The sequence below is a fragment of the Scyliorhinus torazame genome, chromosome 19, assembly GCF_047496885.1.
Source record: "Scyliorhinus torazame isolate Kashiwa2021f chromosome 19, sScyTor2.1, whole genome shotgun sequence".
NCBI classification, from domain to species: domain Eukaryota; kingdom Metazoa; phylum Chordata; class Chondrichthyes; order Carcharhiniformes; family Scyliorhinidae; genus Scyliorhinus; species Scyliorhinus torazame.
Window position 1 is genome coordinate 38,366,545 of NC_092725.1, and position 21,302 is coordinate 38,387,846.

The 21,302-nt window shown below is 50.7% G+C and overlaps 1 protein-coding gene across 5 annotated transcripts in view; it reads left to right on the top strand.

Annotated features, from left to right (window-relative positions):
* The window catches only part of LOC140396089 (ras-related protein Rab-19-like), a 180,869-nt gene extending 160,972 nt beyond the window's left edge, over positions 1 to 19,897 (top strand). For 4 of the 5 annotated variants that reach the window (XM_072484195.1, XM_072484192.1, XM_072484196.1 and 1 more), the window contains exons 3-4: positions 11,867 to 12,050; positions 19,276 to 19,897. In XM_072484195.1, the coding sequence (XP_072340296.1) occupies positions 11,867 to 12,050; positions 19,276 to 19,550 (459 nt within the window). In that variant the 3' untranslated portion in view covers positions 19,551 to 19,897. The remainder of the gene's footprint in view (positions 1 to 11,866; positions 12,051 to 19,275) is intronic. The other variant, XM_072484193.1, reaches the window with a different exon arrangement.
* The last annotated feature ends 1,405 nt before the right edge of the window (positions 19,898 to 21,302 follow it).

A 21,302-nucleotide genomic window follows, 5' to 3' on the forward strand; every position in this document is an offset into this window, starting at 1 on the left:
CATCTCACTGACACTCACTCCCTCACTCCATCTCACTGTCTCTCACTCCCTCACTCCATCTCACTGTCTCTCACTCCCTCACTCCATCTCACTGTCTCTCACACCCTCACTCCATCACACTGTCTCTCACTCCCTCACTCCATCACACTGTCACTCACTCCCTCACTCCATCTCACTGTCTCTCACTCCCTCACTCCATCACACTGTCTCTCACTCCCTCACTCCATCTCACTGTCTCTCACTCCCTCACTCCATCACACTGTCTCTCACTCCCTCACTCCATCACACTGTCTCTCACTCCCTCACTCCATCTCACTGTCTCTCACTCCCTCACTCCATCTCACTGTCTCTCACTCCCTCACTCCATCTCACTGTCTCTCACTCCCTCACTCCATCACACTGTCTCTCACTCCCTCACTCCATCTCACTGTCTCTCACTCCCTCACTCCATCTCACTGTCTCTCACTCCCTCACTCCATCACACTGTCTCTCACTCCCTCACTCCATCACACTGTCTCTCACTCCCTCACTCCATCACACTGTCTCTCACTCCCTCACTCCATCACACTGTCTCTCACTCCCTCACTCCATCACACTGTCTCTCACTCCCTCACTCCATCACACTGTCACTCACTCCCTCACTCCATCACACTGTCTCTCACTCCCTCACTCCATCTCACTGTCTCTCACTCCCTCACTCCATCACACTGTCACTCACTCCCTCACTCCATCACACTGTCTCTCACTCCCTCACTCCATCACACTGTCTCTCACTCCCTCACTCCATCTCACTGTCTCTCACTCCCTCACTCCATCACACTGTCACTCACTCCCTCACTCCATCACACTGTCTCTCACTCCCTCACTCCATCACACTGTCTCTCACTCCCTCACTCCATCACACTGTCTCTCACTCCCTCACTCCATCTCACTGTCTCTCACTCCCTCACTCCATCACACTGTCTCTCACTCCCTCACTCCATCTCACTGTCACTCACTCCCTCACTCCCTCACACTGTCTCTCACTCCCTCACTCCATCTCACTGTCACTCACTCACTCACTCCATCACACTGTCTCTCACTCCCTCACTCCATCTCACTGTCTCTCACTCCCTCACTCCATCTCACTGTCACTCACTCACTCACTCCATCACACTGTCTCTCACTCACTCACTCCATCTCACTGTCACTCACTCACTCACTCCATCGCACTGTCACTCACTCCCTCACTCCATCTCACTGTCTCTCACTCCCTCACTCCATCTCACTGTCTCTCACTCCCTCACTCCATCTCACTGTCTCTCACTCCCTCACTCCATCTCACTGTCACTCACTCCCTCACTCCATCACACTGTCACTCACTCCCTCACTCCATCACACTGTCTCTCACTCCCTCACTCCATCACACTGTCACTCACTCCCTCACTCCATCACACTGTCTCTCACTCCCTCACTCCATCACACTGTCTCTCACTCCCTCACTCCATCACACTGTCACTCACTCCCTCACTCCATCACACTGTCTCTCACTCACTCACTCCATCACAGTGTCTCTCACTCACTCATTCCATCACACTGTCTCTCACTCCCTCACTCCATCACACTGTCTCTCACTCCCTCACTCCATCACACTTTCTCTCACTCCCTCACTCCATCTCCCTGTCTCTCAATCCCTCACTCCATCTCACTGTCACTCACTCCCTCACTCCATCACACTGTCTCTCACTCCCTCACTCCATCTTACTGTCTCTCACTCCCTCACTCCATCTCACTGTCTCTCACTCCCTCACTCCATCACAGTGTCTCTCACTCACTCATTCCATCTCACTGTCTCTCACTCCCTCACTCCATCACACTGTCACTCACTCCCTCACTCCATCACACTGTCTCTCACTCCCTCACTCCATCACACTGTCTCTCACTCCCTCACTCCATCACACTGTCTCTCACTCCCTCACTCCATCACACTGTCACTCACTCCCTCACTCCATCTCACTGTCTCTCACTCCCTCACTCCATCACACTGTCTCTCACTCCCTCACTCCATCACACTGTCTCACTCCCTCACTCCATCACACTGTCTCTCACTCCCTCACTCCATCACACTGTCTCTCACTCCCTCACTCCATCACACTGTCTCTCACTCCCTCACTCCATCACACTGTCTCACTCCCTCACTCCATCACACTGTCTCTCACTCCCTCACTCCATCACACTGTCTCTCACTCCCTCACTCCATCACACTGTGGTCTCTCACTCCCTCCCTCCATCACACTGTCACTCACTCCCTCACTCCATCACACTGTCACTCACTCCCTCACTCCATCACACTGTCTCTCACTCCCTCACTCCATCACACTGTCTCTCACTCCCTCACTCCATCACACTGTCACTCACTCCCTCACTCCATCACACTGTCACTCACTCCCTCACTCCATCACACTGTCTCTCACTCCCTCACTCCATCACACTGTCACTCACTCCCTCACTCCATCACACTGTCACTCACTCCATCACACTGTCTCTCACTACCTCACTCCATCACACTGTCTCTCACTCCCTCACTCCATCACACTGTCACTCACTCCCTCACTCCATCTCACTGTCTCTCACTCCCTCACTCCATCACACTGCCTCTCACTCCCTCACTCCATCTCACTGTCTCTCACTCCCTCACTCCATCGCACTGTCTCACTCCCTCACTCCATCACACTGTCTCACTCTCTCATTCCATCACACTGTCTCTCACTCCCTCACTCCATCACACTGTCTCTCAATCCCTCACTCCATCACACTGTCACTCACTCCCTCACTCCATCTCACTGTCTCTCACTCCCTCACTCCATCACACTGTCTCTCAGTCCCTCACTCCATCACACTGTCTCTCACTCCCTCACTCCATCACACTGTCTCTCACTCCCTCACTCCATCTCACTGTCTCTCACTCCCTCACTCCATCTCACTGTCTCTCACTCCCTCACTCCATCACACTGTCTCTCACTCCCTCACTCCATCACACTGTCTCTCACTCCCTCACTCCATCACACTGTCTCTCACTCCCTCACTCCATCTCACTGTCTCTCACTCCCTCACTCCATCACACTGTCTCTCACTCACTCACTCCATCACACTGTCTCTCACTCCCTCACTCCATCACACTGTCTCTCACTCCCTCACTCCCTCTCACTGTCTCTCACTCCCTCACTCCATCTCACTGTCTCTCACTCCCTCACTCCACCACACTGTCTCTCACTCCCTCACTCCATTACACTGTCACTCACTCCCTCACTCCATCACACTGTCTCTCACTCCCTCACTCCATCACACTGTCTCTCACTCCCTCACTCCCTCTCACTGTCTCTCACTCCCTCACTCCATCTCACTGTCTCTCACTCCCTCACTCCATCACACTGTCTCTCACTCCCTCACTCCATCACACTGTCTCTCACTCCCTCACTCCATCACACTGTCACTCACTCCCTCACTCCATCACACTGTCACTCACTCCCTCACTCCATCTCACTGTCTCTCACTCCCTCACTCCATCACACTGTCTCTCACTCCCTCACTCCATCTCACTGTCTCTCACTCCCTCACTCCATCGCACTGTCTCACTCCCTCACTCCATCACACTGTCTCACTCTCTCATTCCATCACACTGTCTCTCACTCCCTCACTCCATCTCACTGTCTCTCACTCCCTCACTCCATCTCACTGTCACTCTCTCCCTCACTCCATCACACTGTCACTCACTCCCTCACTCCATCACACTGTCTCTCACTCCCTCACTCCATCACAGTGTCTCTCACTCCCTCACTCCATCTCACTGTCTCTCACTCCCTCACTCCATCTCACTGTCACTCACTCACTCACTCCATCACACTGTCACTCACTCCCTCACTCCATCACACTGTCTCTCACTCCCTCACTCCATCACACTGTCACTCACTCCCTCACTCCATCTCACTGTCACTCACTCCCTCACTCCATCACACTGTCACTCACTCCCTCACTCCATCACACTGTCTCTCACTCCCTCACTCCATCACACTGTCTCTCACTCCCTCACTCCATCACACTGTCACTCACTCCCTCACTCCATCACACTGTCACTCACTCCCTCACTCCATCACACTGTCTCTCACTCCCTCACTCCATCACACTGTCTCTCACTCCCTCACTCCATCTCACTGTCACTCACTCCCTCACTCCATCACACTGTCTCTCACTCCCTCACTCCATCACACTGTCTCTCACTCCCTCACTCCATCACACTGTCACTCACTCCCTCACTCCATCACACTGTCTCTCACTCCCTCACTCCATCTCACTGTCTCTCACTCCCTCACTCCATCACACTGTCACTCACTCCCTCACTCCATCACACTGTCTCTCACTCCCTCACTCCATCACACTGTCACTCACTCCCTCACTCCATCACACTGTCTCTCACTCCCTCACTCCATCACACTGTCTCTCACTCCCTCACTCCATCACACTGTCTCTCACTCCCTCACTCCATCACACTGTCACTCACTCCCTCACTCCACCACACTGTCTCTCACTCCCTCACTCCATCTCACTGTCTCTCACTCCCTCACTCCATCACACTGTCTCTCACTCCCTCACTCCATCTCACTGTCTCTCACTCCCTCACTCCATCACACTGTCTCTCACTCCCTCACTCCATCTCACTGTCTCTCACCCCCTCACTCCATCACACTGTCTCTCACTCCCTCACTCCATCACACTGTCTCTCACTCCCTCACTCCATCTCACTGTCTCTCACTCCCTCACTCCATCACACTGTCTCTCACTCCCTCACTCCATCTCACTGTCTCTCACCCCCTCACTCCATCACACTGTCTCTCACTCCCTCACTCCATCACACTGTCTCTCACTCCCTCACTCCATCACACTGTCTCTCACTCCATCACACTGTCTCTCACTCCCTCACTCCATCACACTGTCTCTCACTCCCTCACTCCATCTCACTGTCTCTCACTCCCTCACTCCATCTCACTGTCACTCACTCCCTCACACTGTCTCTCACTCCCTCACTCCAGCACACTGTCTCTCACTCCCTCACTCCATCACACTGTCTCTCACTCCCTCACTCCATCACACTGTCTCTCACTCCCTCACTCCAGCACACTGTCTCTCACTCCCTCACTCCAGCACACTGTCTCTCACTCCCTCACTCCATCACACTGTCTCTCACTCCCTCACTCCATCTCACTGTCTCTCACTCCCTCACTCCATCACACTGTCTCTCACTCCCTCACTCCATCACACTGTCTCTCACTCCCTCACTCCAGCACACTGTCTCTCACTCCCTCACTCCAGCACACTGTCTCTCACTCCCTCACTCCATCACACTGTCTCTCACTCCCTCACTCCATCTCACTGTCTCTCACTCCCTCACTCCATCACACTGTCTCTCACTCTCTCACTCCATCACACTGTCTCTCACTCCCTCACTCCATCACACTGTCTCTCACTCCCTCACTCCATCACACAGTCTCTCACTCCCTCACTCCATCACACTGTCTCTCACTCCCTCACTCCATCACACTGTCTCTCACTCCCTCACTCCATCACACAGTCTCTCACTCCCTCACTCCATCTCACTGTCTCTCACTCCCTCACTCCATCCTCACTGTCTCTCACTCCCTCACTCCATCACACTGTCTCTCACTCCCTCACTCCATCACACTGTCTCTCACTCCCTCACTCCATCACACTGTCTCTCACTCCCTCACTCCATCACACTGTCTCTCACTCCCTCACTCCATCACACTGTCTCTCACTCCCTCACTCCATCACACTGTCTCTCACTCCCTCACTCCATCACACTGTCTCTCACTCCCTCACTCCATCACACTGTCTCTCACTCCCTCACTCCATCACACTGTCTCTCACTCCCTCACTCCATCACACTGTCACTCACTCCCTCACTCCATCACACTGTCACTCACTCCCTCACTCCCTCACACTGTCTCTCACTCCCTCACTCCATCACACTGTCTCTCATTCCCTCACTCCATCACACTGTCTCTCACTCTCTCACTCCATCACACTGTCACTCACTCCCTCACTCCATCACACTGTCACTCACTCCCTCACTCCATCACACTGTCTCTCACTCCCTCACTCCATCACACTGTCTCTCACTCCCTCACTCCATCACACTGTCTCTCACTCCCTCACTCCATCACACTGTCTCTCACTCTCTCACTCCATCACACTGTCTCTCACTCCCTCACTCCATCACACTGTCTCTCACTCCCTCACTCCATCTCACTGTCTCTCACTCCCTCACTCCATCTCACTGTCACTCACTCCCTCACACTGTCTCTCACTCCCTCACTCCAGCACACTGTCTCTCACTCTCACTCCATCACACTGTCACTCACTCCCTCACTCCATCACACTGTCACTCACTCCCTCACTCCATCACACTGTCACTCACTCCCTCACTCCATCACACTGTCTCTCACTCCCTCACTCCATCACACTGTCTCACCCTCACTCCATCACACTGTCTCTCACTCCCTCACTCCTTCACACTGTCTCTCACTCCCTCACTCCATCACACTGTCACTCACTCCCTCACTCCATCACACTGTCACTCACTCTCTCACTCCATCACACTGTCTCTCACTCCCTCACTCCATCTCACTGTCTCTCACTCCCTCACTCCATCACACTGTCTCTCACTCCCTCACTCCATCTCACTGTCTCTCTCTCCCTCACTCCATCTCACTGTCTCTCACTCCCTCACTCCATCACACTGTCTCTCACTCCCTCACTCCATCTCACTGTCTCTCTCTCCCTCACTCCATCTCACTGTCTCTCACTCCCTCACTCCATCACACTGTCTCTCACTCCCTCACTCCATCACACTGTCTCTCACTCCCTCACTCCATCTCACTGTCTCTCTCTCTCCCTCACTCCATCTCACTGTCTCTCACTCCCTCACTCCATCACACTCTCACTCCCTCACTCCATCACACTGTCTCTCACTCCCTCACTCCATCACACTGTCTCTCACTCCCTCACTCCATCACACTGTCTCTCACTCCCTCACTCCATCTCACTGTCTCTCACTCCCTCACTCCATCACACTGTCTCTCACTCCCTCACTCCATCTCACTGTCACTCACTCCCTCACTCCATCACACTGTCTCTCACTCCCTCACTCCATCTCACTGTCTCTCACTCCCTCACTCCATCACACTGTCTCTCACTCCCTCACTCCATCACACTGTCTCTCACTCCCTCACTCCATCACACTGTCTCTCACTCCCTCACTCCATCACACTGTCTCTCACTCCCTCACTCCATCACACTGTCTCTCACTCCCTCACTCCATCTCACTGTCTCTCACTCCCTCACTCCATCTCACTGTCTCTCACTCCCTCACTCCATCACACTGTCACTCACTCCCTCAGTCCATCTCACTGTCACTCACTCCCTCACTCCATCACACTGTCTCCCACTCCCTCACTCCATCACACTGTCTCTCACTCCCTCACTCCATCTCACTGTCTCTCACTCCCTCACTCCATCACACTGTCACTCACTCCCTCACTCCATCACTCCATCACACTGTCTCTCACTCCCTCACTCCATCACACTGTCTCTCACTCCATCACTCCATCACACTGTCTCTCACTCCCTCACTCCATCTCACTGTCTCTCACTCCCTCACTCCATCTCACTGTCTCTCACTCCCTCACTCCATCACACTCTCTCTCACTCCCTCACTCCATCACACTGTCACTCACTCCCTCACTCCATCACACTGTCTCTCACTCCCTCACTCCATCACACTGTCTCTCACTCCCTCACTCCGTCCTCACTTTCTCTCACTCCCCTACTGTCACTCACTCCCTCACTCCATCACACTGACACTCACTCCCTCACTCCGTCCTCACTGTCACTCACTCTTCTCTCCGTCCTCACTGTCTCTCACTCCATCACACTGTCACTCAATCCCTCACTCCATCACACTGTCACTCACTCCCTCACTCCATCACACTGACACTCACTCCCTCACTCCGTCCTCACTGTCCCTCACTCTTCTCTCCGTCCTCACTGTCTCTCACTCCATCACACTGTCACTCAATCCCTCACTCCATCGCACTGTCTCTCTCCCTCACTCCGTCCTCACTGTCTCTCACTCCCTCACTCCGTCCTCCTTGTCTCTCACTCCCACAATCCGTCCTCACTATCACTCACTCCCTCACTCCATCTCACTGCCTCTCACTCCCTCACTCCGTCCTCCTTGTCTCTCACTCCCTCACTCCGTCCTCACTATCACTCCCTCCCTCACTCCATCTCACTGTCTCTCACTCCCTCACTCTGTCCTCACTTTCTCTCACTCCCTCACTCCATTACACTGTCTCTCACTCCCTCACTCCATCCTCACTCTGTCACACCCTCACTCCATCACACTGTCCCTCACTCCGTCCTCACTGTCTCTCACTCCGTCCTCACTGTCTCTCACTCCCTCCACACTCCATCCTCACTGTCTCTCACTCCGTCCTCACTGTCACACAATCCCTCACTCGATCCCCACTGTCTCTCACTCCCTCACTCGGTCCTCACTGTCCCTCACTCCCTCTCACTGTCACTCACTCCCTCACTCCGTCCTCCTTGTCTCTCACTCCCTCACTCCGTCCTCACTATCACTCCCTCCCTCACTCCATCTCACTGTCTCTCACTCCCTCACTCTGTCCTCACTTTCTCTCACTCCCTCACTCCATCACACTGCCTCTCACTGACTCACTCCTTCACACTGTGTCACTCCCTCACTCCATCACACTGTCTCTCACTCCCTCACTCCATCTCACTGTCTCTCACTCCCTCACTCCATCTCACTGTCTCTCACTCCCTCACTCCATCTCACTGTCTCTCACTCCCTCACTCCATCACACTGTCTCTCACTCCCTCACTCCATCACACTGTCTCTCACTCCCTCACTCCATCACACTGTCTCTCACTCCCTCACTCCATCTCACTGTCACTCACTCCCTCACACTGTCTCTCACTCCCTCACTCCATCACACTGTCTCTCACTCCCTCACTCCATCTCACTGTCACTCACTCCCTCACACTGTCACTCACTCCCTCACTCCATCTCACTGTCTCTCACTCCCTCACTCCATCACACTGTCTCTCACTCCCTCACTCCATCACACTGTCTCTCACTCCCTCACTCCATCTCACTGTCTCTCACTCCCTCACTCCATCACACTGTCTCTCACTCCCTCACTCCATCACACTGTCTCTCACTCCCTCACTCCATCACACTGTCACTCACTCCCTCACTCCATCACACTGTCTCTCACTCCCTCACTCCATCTCACTGTCTCTCACTCCCTCACTCCATCACACTCTCTCTCACTCCCTCACTCCATCACACTGTCTCTCACTCCCTCACTCCATCTCACTGTCACTCACTCCCTCACTCCATCTCACTGTCACTCACTGTCGTCCAGCCAATTTTGAATCCAATTGGCAACCTCACCCTGGATCCCGTGAGCTTTAACCTTCTGCAACAACCTACCATGCGGTACCTTGTCAAAGGCTTTGCTAAAGTCCATGTAGACAACGTCTACTGCACTGCCCTCATCTACCTTCTTGGTCACCCCCTCAAAAAACTCAATCAAATTTGTGAGACATGATTTTCCACGCACAAAGCCATGCTGACTGCCCCGAATCAGTCCTTGCCTCTCTAAATGCTTGTAGATCCTGTCTCTCAGAATACCTTCTAGCAACTTACCACTCCATCCTCATTGTCTCTCATTCTATCACACTGACACTCACTCTCTCACTCCACACTCCGCCCTCACTGTCTCTCACTCCCTCACTCCCTCCTCACTGTCTTTCACTCCCTCACTCCATCACACTGTCACTCACTCCCTCACTGCTTCCACCTTGTCTCTCATTCCCTCACTTCGTCCTCACTGTCTCTCCCTCACCCCATCACACTGTCACTCACTCCCTCACTCCACACTCCGCCCTCACTGTCTCTCACTCCCTCACTCCGCCCTCACTGTCTCTCACTCCCTCACTCCATCCTCACTGTCTTTCACTCCCTCACTCCATACTCACTGTCTCTCACTCCATCACACTCTCTCACTCCCTCACTCCACACTCCATCCTCACTGTCTCACTCCCTCACTCCCATCACACTGTCACTCACTCCCTCACCCCATCACACTGTCACTCACTCCCTCACTCCATCACACTGACACTCACTCCCTCACTCCGTCCTCATTGTCTCTCACTCCCTCTCACTGTCTCTCACTCCCTCACTCCATCACACTGCCTTTCACTCACTCCATCACACTGTCACTCGCTCCCTCACTCCATCCTCACTGTCACTCCCTCACTCCATCACACTGTCTCTCACTCCCTCACTCCATCACACTGTCACACAATCCCTCACTCGATCCTCACTGTCACTCTCTCCCTCTCACTGTCTCTCATTCCCTCACTCCATCACACTGTCTCTCACTCCGACCTCACAGTCTCCCACTCCCTCACTCCATCACAACTCCCTCATTCCATCCCCGGGCCCTCACTCCGCCCACTGCCTCCCTCTCCTTCACTCCGTCCCCACTATCCCTCACTCCATCCCCGCTGTCTCCCTCACCTTCAGTCCATCCCTGCATTCTCTCACTCCATCCCCGCATTCTCTCACTCCATCCCCACATTCTCTCACTCCCTCACTCCATCCTCGCTGTCCCTCACCCTCACTCCATTCTCGCTGTCCCTCACTCCATCCTCGCTGTCCCTCACTCCCTCATCCTTACTCCATCCTCGCTGTCCCTCACTCCATCCTCGCTGTCCCTCACTCCATCCTCGCTGTCCCTCACTCCCTCATCCTTACTCCATCCTCGCTGTCCCTCACTCCCTCATCCTTACTCCATCCTCGCTGTCTCTCACTCCCTCACCCTCACTCCATTCTCGATGACTCTCACTCCCTCACACTCAATCTGACCCACTGTCCCTCACTCCATCCTCACTGTCCCTCACTCCCTCACCCTCACTCCATCCTCACTGTCCCTCACCCTGACTCCATCCTCCCTGTCCCTCACTCCCCCACCCTCACTCCATCCTCGCTGTCCCTCACTCCATCCTCGCTGTCTCTCACTCCCTCACCCCATCCTCGCTGTCCCTCCCTCACCCTCACTCTGACCCACTGTCCCTCACTCCCTCACCCTCACTCCATCCTCCCTGTCCCTCACTCCCCCATCCTCACTCCCCCACCCTCACTCCATCCTCACTGTCCCTCACTCCCTCACCCTCACTCCATTCTCCCTGTCCCTCACCCCATCTCCGCTGTCTGTCACTCCCTCACCCTCACTCCGACCCCGCTGTCTGTCACTCCCTCGCCCTCACTCCGACCCCGCTGTCTCTCACTCCCTCACCCTCACTCCGACCCCGCTGTCTCTCACTCCCTCACTCCGACCCCGCTGTCTCTCACTCCCTCACCCTCACTCCGACCCCGCTGTCTCTCACTCCCTCACCCTCACTCCGACCCCGCTGTCTCTCACTCCCTCACCCTCACTCCGACCCCGCTGTCTCTCACTCCCTCACCCTCACTCCGACCCCGCTGTCTCTCACTCCCTCACCCTCACTCCGACTCCGTTGTCTTTTGCCCTCTCCTGGTTATTGGCTGTTCTTTTTGCTGCTTGTTCGTCAAACCCTCAAGTTTCTACTCCTACCTTGCGTCACTTCACACTCTCACTCGATATTCCCTGATTGCTGACCACTGAATTTGGGTGCTGTTGGGCGTGGTTTGGATGCCAGGGATAGGGAAGATCTAACATGATGTATTTGTTGTGTGAAGGTACAGGTGTGGGATACGGCTGGGCAGGAGCGATTTCGGACCATCACACAGAGTTACTATCGCAGTGCCCATGGAGCAATCATCGCTTATGATATCACCAAGCTATCGTCCTTCAACTCTGTACCTCATTGGATCAATGAGATTCAGCGATATGGAGCTGCTAATGTGGTCCAGATGTTGATTGGTAGGTTGCTGGACATTATTTGCCTTGTCATTTCCTGTCTGATTGTGACTCAGACCTGAAACATTAACTCTGTTTCTCTGTCCACAGATGTTTCCAGACCCTCTGAGTATTTACAGTGTTTTGTTTTTATTTGCGAACCTCCTGCCTCGGCGGTAGCACAGTGGTTAGCACTGTTGTTTCACAGCTACAGGGTTCGATTCCGGCTTGGGTGACTGTCTGGGCGGAGTCTGCACGTTCTCCCCGTGTCTGCGTGGATTTCCTCCGGATGCTCCGGTTTCCTCCCACAGTCCTGAAAGACACCCTGTTAGGTAAATTGGACATTCTGAATTCTCCCTCTGTACCCGAACAGGCGCCGGAATGTGGCGACTAGGGTATTTTCACAGTAACTGTTAATGAAAACCTACTTGTGACAATAAAGATTATTATTGTTAAGCTGCAAATTGAGGTTCAATGAGCACAACGTAGTGTTAGTGGACAAGGATCTGAGACACAGTTCAATGATGCATGGGCTATTTCATGAAATGTGTTTGACAAAGTGCAGCCAAATAACGTTGTTAGTAAAATAAAACCCATTGAATTAAAGGCACAGTGCAGTGTGGATACATCACTGTGTGATTCAGGACCGGCATGTTCCTGTGAGGAAGAAGGATAAGTATGGCAAGTTTCGGGAACCTTGGATAACAATAGATATTGTGAGCCTCGTCAACAAGAAAAGGAGGCATTTGTCCGGGCTAGAAGGCTGGGAACAGACAAAGCCTGTGAGGAATACAGGAAAAGTAGGAACGAACTTAAGGAGTCAGGTGGCCTAAAAGGGGTCACGAAGAGTCATTCAAACAGAATTAAGCTAAATCCCAAGACCTTTTACACATATATAAAGAGCAAGAGGGTAGCCAGGGAAAGGGTTGGCCCACCCAAGAACAGGGGAGGGAATCTATGTGTGGACCCAGAGGAAATGGATGAGGTATTAAATGAGTACTTTGCATCAATATTCTCCAAAGAGAAAGGCTCGGTGGATGATGAGTCTGGGGAAGGGTGTGTAGATAGTTTGGGTCACATTGAGATCAAAAAGGAGGTGGTGTTGGGCATCTTGAAAATCATGAAGGTAGATAATTCCCCAGAGCCTGTGGGATCTACCCCAGAATACTGAGGGAGGCAAAAGAGGAAATTGCTGGGGCTTCGCAGGAACTTTGTATCCTCACTGGCTACAGGTGAGGTCCCAGAGGACTAGAGAATAGCTAATGTTGTTCCTTTGTTTAAGAAGGGTAGCAAGAATTATCCAGGAAGTTGCAAGCCGAGAGCCTTGTGTCACTAGTAGGGAAATTATTGGAAAGAATTCTTCAAGACAGGATTTACTTCCATTTGGAAGCAAAAATACGTTTTAGCGAGAGGCAGCATGGTTTTGTGAAGCAGAGGTCGTGTCTCACCAACTTGATCGAGTTTTTGGAGGAAGTAACGAAGATGATTGATGAGGGTAGGGCAGTGGATGTTGTCTATATGGACTTCAGTAAGGCCTTTGACAAGGTCCCTCGTGGCAGACTGGTACAGAAGGTGAAGTCACACAGGATCAGAGGTGAATTAACCAGATGGATACAGAACTGGCTGGTCATAGAAGACTGAGGGTAACAGTGGAAGGGTGTGTTTCTGAATGGAGGGCTGTGACTAATGGCATGCCTCAGGGATCAGTGCTGGGACCTTTGCTGTTTGTAGTATATATAAATGATTTGGAGGAAAATGTCTGATTAGTAAGTTTGCGAACAACACAAAGCTTGGTGGAATTACGGATAGCGATGAGGACTGTCAGAGGATACAGCAGGATTTGGATCGTTTGGAGACCTGGGCGGAGAGATGGCAGATGGAGTTTTAATATGAGGTCATGCATTTTGGAAGGTCGAACACAGGTGTGAAATATACAGTAAATGGCAGAACCCTTAAGAATATTGACAGGCAGAGGGATCTGGGTGTACAGGTCCACATGTCACTGAAAGTGGCAACGCAGGTGGAGGAGGCAGTTAAGAAGGTATACGGCATGCTTGCCTTCATTGGATGGAGCATAGAGTATAAAAAATTGGCAAGCCATGCTGCAACTATATGGAACCTTAGTTAGACCACACTTGGAATATAGTGTTTAATTCTGGTCGCCACACAACAAGAAGGATGTGGAGAGGGTACAGAAGAGGTTTAGAAGTATGTTGGCTGGTATGGAGGGCATTGGCTATGAGGAGAGGTTGAATAAATTTGGTTTGTTCTCACTGGAATGACCTGATAGAAGTCTATAAAAGTATGAGGGATATGGACAGAGTGGATAGTCAGAGGTTTTTTCCCAGGATGGAAGAGTCAATTACAAGATGACATAGGTTTAAGGTGCGAGGGGCAAAGTTTAGAGGAGATGTGCGAGGGAACTTTGTTTACACAGAGGGTAGTGGGTGCCTGGAACCCGCTGCCAGAGGAGGTGGTGGAAGCAGGGACGATCATCACGTCCATGGGGCGTCTTGACAAGTACATGATTATCATGGAAATAGAGGGATATGGACCCCGGAAGTGTAAAAGCTTTTAGGTTAGATGGGCAGCTTGATCGGCACAGGTAAAGTTTTATTATTGTTACCAGTGGTAGGTAACAAGGTTTTGTGGACCTTAGCAAATTGAAAGGAAATTGAGTGAGGTGAATGATTTTGTTAAGATCGCCAGATAGAAGGAATACTCGCCTTTCAGACGTAAAACAAACTGACCTAAAAGAGTTATTAATATCACATGGGCAAGTTTGTGGAGATAGGTTGGGAAATATTAAAATGGCTATACAAGATGGAGATGTGGGAAATGCTGTTCCAATTAAACAACATCCATATAGACTTAAACCTTTAAAATTGGCGCAGGTTCAAAAAGAAATTGAAAGTATTCTTAAAAATGGCATAATTGAAGTGGGTTGCAGCCAATGGAGCTCACCCACAGTGATGGTACCAAAACCGGACGCTACCCAACGATTATATGTGGACGATAGAAAGGTTAATGCAGTTACAAGAACAGACTCTTATCCTATCTCACCGTTGGAGGACTGCATTGAGAAGGTGGGACAATCAGCTTTTATTTCCAAACTAGATTTACTTAAAGGTTACTGGCAGGTAACTTTATCCGAAAGGGCGAAGGAGATTTCAGCTTTTGTGACTCCAAATGGTATGCACCAATTCAGAGTTATGCCATTTAGCATGAAAAACGCCCCAACCACATTTCAACGGTTAATTAACAAACAGGATTACCCAATTGTGTGGTATACATAGACTATCTGGTGATTTTTAGTCCGACATGGAAAGAAAATTTGAAGCATCTGATGGAGTTATTCGATCGACTTCAGGAGGCGGGTTTGTTGGTAAACCTATCCAAAAGTGAGTTTGGAAAAGCCCAAATCACGTTCCTTGGCCATACAATTGGACATGGACAAATGGTCCCATGGGATGTGAAAATAGAAGTTATTGGGGAGTTTCCAATACACTCAACACGAAGGGGAATAATGAGATTTCTTGGCATGAGAGGTTTTTACTGTAAATTTGTGCTGAATCTTTGCAGCGTGGTTGCTCCACTGACGGACTTGCTGAAAAAGCGTAGCAAATTTCAGTGGACGGCGGAGTGTCAACAGGCATTTGATGGCCTGAAGGCTGTGTTAACCACTGCTCCTGTGTTGGCCCCCCCAAATTACACAAAACTATTCAAGTCGATGCGAATGATATGTGCTGAGCTCTTGCAAGAAGACAACGAAGGAATAGATCGGTCTATTTGGTATTTTTCCAAGAAATTAAATGATCACCAGAGGAAGTATTAAAAATTGAAAAGAAGACTTTGAGCTTGGTGCGGGCTTTGCAACATTTTCACATTTATGTGACCAGCAATCCGTCTGACACAATTATATAAACTGATCATAATCCATTGACGTTTTTGGAGCGATTCAGGAATAAAAATGCCAGACTGTTTCGGTAGAGTTTATTATTACAGCCATTTCATTTAAAAATTATACATGTGTCAGGATGGAAAAATGCAATAGTCGATGCTTTGTCACGAATGTGATGAAGTAGGTTCGATGCTGGAAGAAGAACTAAAATGGACTGTATTATCAATGTTTGTCTGTTTTGGTTTAATTTTAAAAATTTATGTTTATTGTCAATTGTTATCAGCCATGATTGAGTGGCGGAGCAGACTTGATGGGCCGAGTGGCCTAATTCTGCTCCTATGTCTTCTGGTCTTATGGTTATTAATGGGCAAGTGAAAAATTAAACCATCTTTGAAGTTGATGGTTTATTTTTCTTTCTTCGGGGGAGGCGTTATATTGTGTTTCATTGCAGGAACCTCTGATGCACAGGGGGAGGAAGGTGTTCATTCATGTTTGTTCCTCATTGGAACAAGGCTGCGCGACAAGTCTAATCATGTAAATTTGCAGACGATACTAAAGTTGGTGGTGTTGTCGATAGTGTGGAAGGATGTAGCAGGTTACAGAGGGATATAGATAAGCTGCAGAGCTGGGCTGAGAGGTGGCAAATGGAGTTTAATGTAGAGAAGTGTGAGGTGATTCACTTTGGAAGGAATAACAGGAATGCGGAATATTTGGCTAATGGTAAAGTTCTTGAAAGTGTGGATGAGCAGAGGGATCTAGGTGTCCATGTACATAGATCCCTGAAAGTTGCCACCCAGGTTGACAGGGTTGTGAAGAAGGCCTATGGAGTGTTGGCCTTTATTGGTAGAGGGATTGAGTTCCGGAGTCAGGAGGTCATGTTGCAGCTGTACAGAACTCTGGTTCGGCCGCATTTGGAGTATTGCGTACAGTTCTGGTCACCGCATTATAGGAAGGACGTGGAGGCTTTGGAGCGGGTGCAGAGGAGATTTACCAGGATGTTGCCTGGTATGGAGGGAAAATCTTATGAGGAAAGGCTGATGGACTTGAGGTTGTTTTCGTTGGAGAGAAGAAGGTTGAGAGGAGACTTAATAGAGGCATACAAAATGATCAGGGGGTTGGATAGGGTGGACAGTGAGAGCCTTCTCCCGCGGATGGAAATGGCTGGCACGAGGGGACATAACTTTAAACTGAGGGGTAATAGATATAGGACAGAGGTCAGAGGTAGGTTCTTTATGCAAAGAGTAGTGAGGCCGTGGAATGCCCTACCTGCTACAGTAGTGAACTCGGCAACATTGAGGGCATTTAAAAGTTTATTGGATAAACATATGGATGATAATGGCATAGTGTAGGTTAGATGGCTTTTGTTTTGGTGCAACATCGTGGGCCGAAGGGCCTGTACTGCGCTGTATTGTTCTATGTTCTATGTGACCATTGATGTGGGCAAATGGGCAGTCGACAGTCTGGAGAGTAAAACACCTTTCCAATAAAGCTCTTGTTTGTTTAAACCTTTGTGATCTGCAAGCCCAGCCTTTAAAAATAGCACATACAGATTACGTACAAAGATGATTGATGCAGGTAGGGCAGTGGATTATGTCTATATGGACTTCAGTAAGGCCTTTGACAAGGTCCCTCATGATAGACTGGTACAAAAGGTTAAGTCACACAGGATCAGGGGTGAGCTGGCAAGGTGGATTCAGAACTGGCTAGGTCATAGAAGGCAGAGAGTAGCAATGGAAGGGTGCTTTTCTAATTGGAGGGCTGTGACTAGTGGTGTTCTGCAGAGATCAGTGCTGGGACCTTTGCTGTTCGTAGTATATATAAATGATTTGGAGGAAAATGTAACTGGTCTGATTAGTAAGTTTGCAGACGACACAAAGGTTGGTGGAATTGCGGATAGCGATTGAGGACTGTCAGAGGATACGGCAGGATTTAGATCGTTTGGAGACTTGGGGGGAGAGATGGCAGATGGAGTTTAATCCGGACAAATGTGAGGTAATGCATTTTGGAAGGTCTAATGCAGGTAGGGAATATACAGTGAATGGTAGAACCCTCAAGAGTATTGAAAGTCAGAGAGTTCTAGGTGTACAGGTTCACAGGTCACTGAAAGGGGCAACACAGGTGGAGAAGGTAGTCAAGAAGGCATAAGGCATGCTTGCCTTCATTGGCCGGGGCATTGAGTATAAGAATTGGCAAGTCATGTTGCAGCTGTATAGAACCTGAGTTAGGATACTTGGAATATAGTGTTCAATTCTGGTCGCCACACTACCAGAAGGATGTGGAGGCTTTAGAGAGGGTGCAGAAGAGATTTACCAGGATGTTGCCTGGTCTGGAGGGCATTAGCTATGAGGAGCAGTTGAATAAACTCGGTTTGTTCTCACTGGAACGATGGAGGTTGAGGGGCGACCTGATAGAGGTCTACAAAATTATGAGAGGCATAGACAGAGGCTTTTCCCCAGGGTAGAGGGGTCAATTACTAGGGGGCATAGGTTTAAGGTGAGAGGGGCAAGGTTTAGAGTAGATGTACGAGGCAGGTTTTTTACGCAGAGAGTAGTGGGTGCCTGGAACTCGCTACCGGAGGAGGTAGTGGAAGCAGGGACGATAGTGACATTTAAGGGGCATCTTGACAAATACATGAATAGGATGGGAATAGAGGGATACGGACCCAGGAAGTGTAGAAGATTGTAGTTTAGTCGGGCAGCATGGTTGGCACAGGCTTGGAGGGCCGAAGGTCCTGTTCCTGTGCCGCACTGTTCTTTGTTTTGTGAGGAGGACCATTTTTTACGTAGTGAGTGGTAATGAGCTGGAACTCGCTGCCAGTGGAGGTGGTGGAAACAGATGATGAATGATTTCAAAAGGAAATGTAATGGAGTCTTGAGGGGATTAAACTTGCAGGTACTGGGATAGAGTGGGGGAATGGGACTGACACCATAGCTCTGCACATGGATAGTATGGGCTCTATGAAGCAAGTGGTCTCATTCTGTGCTGTAATGATTCCATGGTGGTGTAACGGGAGAAAATGTCCCAGTGACAGAGAGTGAGGAACCATGAGACAGTGAAAGTTGACTGGGAAAAGAGAAAGATTGGAGATGAGATTTTTTTCAATGCAGTGACCTCTGACCTTGAATAACCTGTCTGATAGGGCAATAGTAAGTGATGGAAATACTCAAAGGGAAATTGTTTTTTATGGGTAAGACTTGGAAATTGGGATGAGAGGCTGAGAGTTTTTTATTACATTGGACTGCTCTTGAACAATGGAGAATGGTCAGAATGGCCTCACTTTCTATTGTATCCCCGTTGATTCTCAGTTACCTGGACCTGATACTGATCTTCCTTCCTGTCTTTGTTTAGGGAACAAAGCTGACCTGGAGGAAAGGCGCGAGGTTCCATTCGAGGAAGCTTGCAATGTAGCCGCGAAGTTTGGGCTATTGGCCGCGCTGGAGACATCAGCCAAAGAGGCACAGAACGTTGACGAGGCTTTTATGTTCATGACTCGAGAGTTGTTGGCAAGGAATGGCCTGCACTTGTCCAGTGAGAACTCTCGGAGTACCCTCCACCTGGACTCACGCCCAGTCAATGCCACACTGAGCACTGAGAGCAGATCCTGCTCATGTTCACCACATTGAGCAACATTGTCCGAATCATTGGTGAATTCTACAGGTTATCCTGCAGCACGAGAGTCTCTGGAGCGACACAATCCTGCAAGCTGCAGGAACATCACTGAAGCTGCTTATTGACATGGGAGACGGGAGGTTTAATGGTTCTCGGTGATTGCTGCCCTGGAACCTCCTCAATGCTGCATCTGATTAATGTGCAGCTCAATTCTGGGGACTTACCTGAAAAAGATTTTGTAAAATAAAGACCAACAGAGTGACAGCAGCTGGTTATAAATAAATTGAAATCTATTCCCCAGTAGGCGATGACCGCTGTATCTCAGGCTGCGAGGAGGTTTCAATTAAATTCATCAACATTCTAGTGGCTCCTTTGTGTTCTTGTGTCAAACACTGCTTGTGGCAGAGCAAAATGAAGATTCTGTGAGGAGACAGTGCAGCTCTCCTCACTACTGACCCTCTGACAGTGCAGCACTCCCTCAGTACTGACCCTCCGACAGCGCAGCACTCTCTCACTACTGACCCTCTGACAGTGCGGCGCTCCCTCAGTACTGACCCTCTGACAGTGCAGCACTCCCTCAGTACTGACCCTCTGACAGAGCAGCTCTCCCTTAGTACCGACCCTCTGACAGAGCAGCACTCCCTCAGTACTGACCCTCTGACAGTGCGGCACTCCCTCAGTACTGACCCTCTGACAGAGCAGCACTCCCTTAGTACCGACCCTCTGACTGTGCAGTGCTCCCTCAGTACTGACCCTCCGATAGTGCAGCGCTCCCACAGTACCGACCCTCTGGCAGAGCAGCACTCCCTCAGTACTGACCCTCTGACAGAGCAGCACTCCCTTAGTACGACCCTCTGACTGTGCAGTGCTCACGCAGTACTGACCCTCAAAGTGCAGCACTCCCTCAGTACTGACCCTCTGACAGTGCAGCACTCCCTCAGTAGAGACCCCGTGACAGTGCTGTGCTCCCTCAGTACTGACCATCCGACAACGCAGCATCCCTTCAGTACTGACCCTCTAACAGAGCAGCATTCCCTCAGTACAGATCTTCTGACAGAGCAGCGCTCTCTCAGTACAGATCCTCTGACTGTGCAGCACCCCCTCAGTACTGACCCTGTGACAGAGCAGCACTCCCTCAGTACTGACCCTCCAACTGCTCTGCATTCCCTCTGTACTAAACCTCTAACAGGGCTGCGCTCCCTCATTACTGATCCTCCGTCAGTGCAGCACTCCCTCAGTACTGACCCTCTGACAGTGCAGCGCTCCCACAGTACGGACCCTCTGACAGTGCTGTGCTCCCTCAGTTCTGACCCTCTGACAGTGCAGCACTCCCTCAGTACTGACCCTCCGACAGCGCAGCACTCTCTCAGTACTGACCCTCTGACAGGGCAGCGCTTCCTCAGTACTGACCCTCTGACAGAGCAGCGCTCCCTCAGTACTGACCCTCTGACAGAGCAGCACTCCCTCAGTACTGACCCTCTGACAGAGCAGCACTCCCTCAGTACTGACCCTCCAACTGTCCTGCATTCCCTCAGTACGAAACCTCTAACAGAGCAGCACTTACTCAGTACTGTCCGTCTGACAGTGCAGCACTCCCTCAGTACGAACCCTCTGCCAGTGTAGCACTTCTCAGTACCAACCCGCTGACAAGTATAGCGTTCCCTCAGTACTGACCCTCCAACAGAGCGACGTACCCTCAGTTACGACCCTCCAACAGTGCAGTGCTCCCTCAGTACTGACCCTCTGACTGTGCAGCACCCCCTCAG